This window comes from Chelonoidis abingdonii, chromosome 2 (assembly GCF_003597395.2).
Source record: "Chelonoidis abingdonii isolate Lonesome George chromosome 2, CheloAbing_2.0, whole genome shotgun sequence".
Taxonomy (NCBI): Eukaryota; Metazoa; Chordata; order Testudines; family Testudinidae; genus Chelonoidis; species Chelonoidis abingdonii.
The window spans coordinates 125,231,546-125,237,524 of record NC_133770.1 but is presented as its reverse complement, the minus strand read 5'-3'; the positions used below and the strand labels follow the sequence as shown (position 1 = coordinate 125,237,524).

Below are 5,979 nucleotides of genomic sequence, written 5' to 3'. Positions count from 1 at the left end.
ACTACATGCATCCGACGAAGCGGGTATTCACCCACGAAAGCTCATGCTCCAATATGTCTGTTAGTCTATAAGTTGCCACAGGACTCTTTGCTGCTTTTACAGATCCAGACTAACACGGCTACCCATCTGATACTTGGCTGGGGGTATCTCCCTGCACCGGGCCCACTGCCCAGGGTGCCCCTCGCTCTCCCCAGTTGCTCACCACACTAAGCTCCAGACTGCTCCAGCCCTAGCCCCAGCTCCATTCTGCCTTAGCACTGCTGCTGCTTCTCTGGCCCCTCTGGCTCTCGTTGCTGCAGCTCTGCTCCCACTGCAGGTCTGCTCTTTGGGCTGCTTCTATGATGCTGCTCTCAGTACTGACCTGCTTCCCGGACTCCTTTTCTGGCCCCTCTGGCAGGCAAGGCTCTGCTCCCCTGCTCAGCTTCAGCCCCTGCTCTCTTCTTAGCTTGGCCCCACTCTGTCTGACCCCGGCAATTCTGGTACACAGAGAGGACGGGATCTCCTGGCATCCTGACTCCCTCATTAGCCTGCCTGCCTCATCAATCAGGCTGACCTGGAGCACTGGCCTCTCCCCTGGTTTCTGGAGACTGCCAGTATCAGGGTCCTGATTTCCCATTGCCCCTACCACTTACTTTTGGTACTGGGCGCTACACCTCCCCCCACCCCGCCCAATACACACACATTGAATTTTAGTAAGGGTTCAACAGTCCCCTTACATTTAGGGTCCACTTGGGTCACATTTTCCAGGTTTTCTCTGCAATCAGAAGTGTTGGAAATAAAGAGAGGTTCTAGGTCTTTTAAGAAAAACACTAACTGAAGCTTGCAATAAAACTGTGCATCACCAAGTGCAATGGGGTTTTGATGATTAGCAGTGTTAGGAGCTCTTCCTGTTACGTGAAGCTCTATCAAGGGCAGATCAGATGCTTCAGGTGTTAAGCTCCTTCCTGCCTGACATTTACACTGAGGACGCTTTCCTGTCCATGAGCAGTGGTTTGTATTTGGGGAGGGGAGGATTCTGCAGCCTTGGGAGCATAGCTAGGAGTCGGACCTCTGGAGCAGTTGGTACAAGCTGAGCAGGGCAGCAACTCTCAGCTCTCCTTTGCAAGAGTTCAGGACGAACTTCGAGCCTATTAAATGTAGGCAGCGGGGTCTGGCTTTTTCTGGCTGGGCTGACGCTTCCTAGGCAGCTCCGTCCGGCTCTGCCCTCCAGGTCTTGTTGGCAGTGGGGCGGGGAGAAGGGAGGAGCCGCTGGCGGAGGATCCGGCTGGGTTTCCTGGAGGGGGAGCTTTAGCGCCCGCTCTCGGGTAGTTGCGCTGCCTCCAGGTTTGTGAAACTTTGCAAAGTTCCCAGGCCGCCGGCGGGCAGGAGCGCCCCCAGCGCGGGCATGGTGGGGCTGGCCGGCCGCGGCAAGTGGTGGGGCAGGCGGGGCCGGACCCCCCGGGGAGCAGGGGCGTTGCTGGCCCTGGGGCTGCTGGCGGCACTGGGTTTCCTGGTGTGGCGGCGCGTCCCCCCGGAGAGCGATGCTGCGCGTCCTGCCCGCGGGGCCCCCCAGCCGCCACTGCCCGAGGACCCCGCTCGCCTGCGGAGACCCGTGTACGAGAAGCCGCCCCTGGAGTCTGGGGCGCTGGGCGAGCTGGGCCAGGCTGTGCGGCTGGAGCTGAGCCCGGCCGAGAAGAACCGCCAGGAGGAGAGTATCCGGCATCACCAGATCAACATCTACCTGAGCGACCGCATCTCCCTGCACCGCCGCCTGCCCGAGCGCTGGAACCCGCTGTGAGTACCCGGCGCCCCTGCCCGGCACTCGCTCTGTGCGCTCAGGTGTCGCCTGCCTCCCCGCCACCCTCATGGGGCGGGTTCCCTTTTCCTGGGCGCGGCCGTCCTGCGCCCACTCGCGGCAGCCAGCCTCTCCTGCTCCGTGCCCCGCACAAACGCGGCCCCAGATCCCCAGAAGTGCTGCTGAGCTCCGGGAGTCGTCCTGGGCCTGCAAAGGATCTTGGCCCTGCAGACTGTTTGGTCACCTCATTTGCCCTGGGTGACTCACTGAACTGAGCATTAAAGGCCATTTTGTGGTTTAAAAGATGTACAGCCAACACAGCAAGAATTAAGACTTACAGAATCAGAAGGTTAGGGTTGGAAGAGACCTCAGGAGGTCATCTACAGGGCCAGCTCTACTGTTTGTGCTGCTCCAAGCAGCGCACCGAATTGCTGTCGTGGACGCCAGGGGCAGTCCGTGTGCCGTTAGGGCAGCATGCGTCTGTGCCGGAAGACAGAAGCTGCAGCGCCGCGGACAGCTGCAGATAGAAGCTGCTGCCAAATTGCCGCTGCCGCGGAAACGCACGTGCTGCCCTAGCGGCACACAGACTATCCCTGCTGTCCACGGCGGCAATTCGGCGTGCTGCTTCGAGGCAAAAACACATGGACTGCTGCCCCTTGCTGATTGCTGCCCCAAGCACGTGCTTGGAATGCTGGTGTCTGGAGCCGGCCCTGGTCATCTAGTCCAAACCCCTGCTCAAACCAGGACCAACCCCAACTAAATCATCCCAGCCAGGGCTTTGTCAAGCCAGGCCTTAAAAACCTCTAAGGATGGAGATTCCACCACCTCCCTAGGTAACCCATTCCAGTGCTTCACCACACTCCTAGCGAAATAGTGTTTCGTAATATCCAACCTAGACCTCCTCCACTGCAACTTGAGACCATTGCTCCTTGTTCTGTCATCTGCCACCACTCAGAATAGCCAGCTCAGGGGTCGGCAACCTTTCAGAAGTGGTGTGACAAGTCTTCATTTATTCACTCCAATTTAAGGTTTCGTGTGCCATTAATACATTTTAACGTTTTTAGAAGGTCTCGTTCTATGAATCTATAATATATAGCTAAACTGTTGTATGTAAATAAGATTTTTAAAATGTTTAAGAAACTTCATTTAAAATTAAATTAAAATGCAGAGCCCCCTGGGCTGGTGGCCAGAACCCGGGCTGTGTGAGTGCCACTGAAAATCAGCTCGAATGCCGCCTTTGGCACACATGCCATAGGTTGCCTACCCCTGCCCTAGCTCCATCTTCTTTGGAACCTCCCTTCAGATAGTTGAAGGCTGCTATCAAATCCCTCTTCTCTGCTGCAGACTAAACAAGCCCAGTTCCCTCAGCCTCTCCTCATAAGTCATGTGTCCCAGCCCCCTGATGACTTTTGTTACCCTCTGCTGGACTCTCTCCAGTTTGTCCACATCCTTTCTGTAGTGGGGGGGACCACAACTGGATGCGATACTCCAGATGTGGCCACACCGGTGCTGAATAGAGCGGAATAATCACTTCCCTCAATCTGCTGGCAGTGCTTCTACTAATACAGCCCAATATGCCATTAACCTTCTTGGCAACAAGGGCACACTGCTGACTCATATGCAGCCTCTCATCCACTGTAATCCCCAGGTCCTTTTCTGCAAACCTGCTGCTTAACTAGTCAGTCCCCAGCCTATAGCGATGCATGGGATTCTTCTGCCCTAAGTGCAGGACTCTGCAGTTCTCCTTGTTGAACCTTATCAGACTTCTTTTGGCCCGGTCCTCCAATTTGTCTAGGTCACTCTGGACCAAGGGTTCCCAAACTTGGTTTGCGGCTTGTTCAGGGTAAGCCCCAGGCGGGCCACGAGACGCTTTGTTTACCTGAGCGTCTGCAGATGCGGCCCCTCACAGCTCCCAGTGGCCGCGGTTCGCCGTTCCCGGACAATGGGAGCTGCAGGAAGGAGCACAGGCTGGGCCACTGCTTCCTGCAGCTCCCATTGGCCTGGAACCGCAAGCCACAGCCACTGGGAGCTGCGAGCGGCTGTACCTGCCGACGCTCAAGTAAACAAAGCATCTTGTGGCCCACCAGGGGCTTTCCCTGAATAAGCTGCAAACCAAGGTTGGGAACCCCTGCTCTGGACCCTATCCCAACTCTCCAACGTATCTACCTCTCTCCCCGGCTTAGTGTCATCTGCAAACTTGCTGAGGGTATGATCTGTCCCATCGTCCAGATCAGTAATAAAGATGATGAACAAAACCAGCCCCAGGACCAACCCCTGGGGCACTCCACTTGATACTGGCTGCAAATAGGATGACCAGACATCCCGATTTTATCAGGACTGTCCTGATATTTACTTGTTCGTCCTGCGTCCCGACCGATGCTCAGTTGGGACGCGAATGGTTCTCATATTTTGCCCTCTGCCACACAGGCGGAGGGGGTTCGTTCCCCTCCGCCCCCCCATTGGATTTGTACAGATAGGTAAACTGAGATACAGAGACATGTGACTTAGCGGAAGTCACACAGAGAATGATAGACAGGATCCATCATTCCTGACTTCCCTGCTGTAGCCACAGTCTCTCCATCAGTAACTGAGCCCATGACAAGAGGAAATGGGCTCATGGTGTAACAGGGCTTGTTCGTTGGATGGGTGTGATGGACACCCCCAGGGTGCAATCTGGATGTGGGGTTCCACCGAGCTGCATGACATACCAGTTCGGAACCCCTCTTACACTGTGAGGCTGTGACAAGCTGCAACCCTCTCTGGTCTTTCACTTACACACTCATACACAGGCAGCTACACACCCAGCTGTAGTTATACGGAAGCTGTCACTGGCCACTCATGAACCGATAATACAGAGGCTCCAGCCAGTTCCACTCAGCTCCCCAGTTCAAGTCACCAGAGCTGCACCATCTTACCATGGTCAAAAGTCTGACTAGTGTAAGATTATTACCCAATCCACCTCTCCCTGAATGTGGAGAGGACACTGCAGCAATCACTGTTCCTGAGCAGGATTCCCTTATAGATTCCATACTCTTTTCGGTAACATCTATATAATAAAACAGATTTATTAAGTACAGAAAGATTTTATGTGATTATTAATAATAGCAAACAGATCACAGTTGGTTACAGAAATAACACACACAACTGCAATCTAAATTCTATACACTAGATAGTATTTGAATTAAGCAGTGCCACACTCTGATGACACAAACAATCGACTAATCTTCCATACACATGTTAGAAATCTGTTCAAACTGGGACTACAGCCTCGGTTAATTCCTGGTTCCTAAGGTCTTTCCACTTGTTGAGTTGTGGGGGTAGTCAAGCCAAGTGATCATATCGCTTCCCTCTTTTATTGCAGAGTTAGTGGGAAAGAACAGGCACAAGATAAAGTCCAGTGTCTCATAAGCTGGTCATACGCCCTTGCATGCTTCAATGAACCATTCTTGGAGATTTTTAAGCATAGGTTAGACAAACACCTGTTGGGGCTGGTCTAGATAAGACTAAATGTGGTAAGTATGGAGGTGCCACGGTGTTGCTTTGGGGCGCAGAATGTCACACTTCCCACGTTAGTTTACTGCAGGAGTGTTGGTCACTGAGGAATGTGGAGCTAGGCACTCTTTCGGCTCGGAACATACAACTAGGAAGAGTTGCAAAACATTGTAGTATAAATCGGTGAACACTTTATAGATCAGCCTAGTGATGTCAAACGTCAGCAAGTGCCTTCTGCGGGTCGTTAGAAAACATCCATCTCTTTCTACCTGGGCAAATTTTTAACCATTGTCCTTTTCCAACAGTTGATAATGCAATAAAGACACTCAGTGGAGTGAGCTGGTGACCTCAGTCGCCTTTTCCACACAGGAGACCAGGTTTATTGTGGTTTCCCTGCTGTGACAGGCTTTATGCCTGTGTACAAGTGTTAGCCGAGAAGCAGTATCCCCATAGGGCTCCTTTCATGCCCAAGAGCTTCTCCCAAACATTCTGCATGTTATGCCTTTTTGAGGATTTATGATCAGAATCAAATTCTCTGTTATAATGTTTACCATTAGCAACACACTCTGCATCATGAGATTTAACAATAACACCAACAAAGTTTGGAACATCACCCTCCCCATCCTGGAAAATGGCCATTGATGGCTCGATCGTCCATTAATTTATCTAGTCCTTTTTTGAACCCTGTTATAGTATTGGCCTTCAGAACATCC

The 5,979-nt window shown here is 52.8% G+C and overlaps 1 protein-coding gene across 1 annotated transcript in view; it reads left to right on the top strand.

Annotated features, from left to right (window-relative positions):
* Positions 1-54: 54 nt before the first annotated feature.
* The window catches only part of GALNT12 (polypeptide N-acetylgalactosaminyltransferase 12), a 96,947-nt gene continuing 91,022 nt past the window's right edge, over positions 55-5,979 (top strand). Inside the window, exon 1 of the mRNA XM_032765624.2 lies at positions 55-1,773. Within this exon, the coding sequence (XP_032621515.1) occupies positions 1,385-1,773 (389 nt within the window). The 5' untranslated portion in view covers positions 55-1,384. The remainder of the gene's footprint in view (positions 1,774-5,979) is intronic.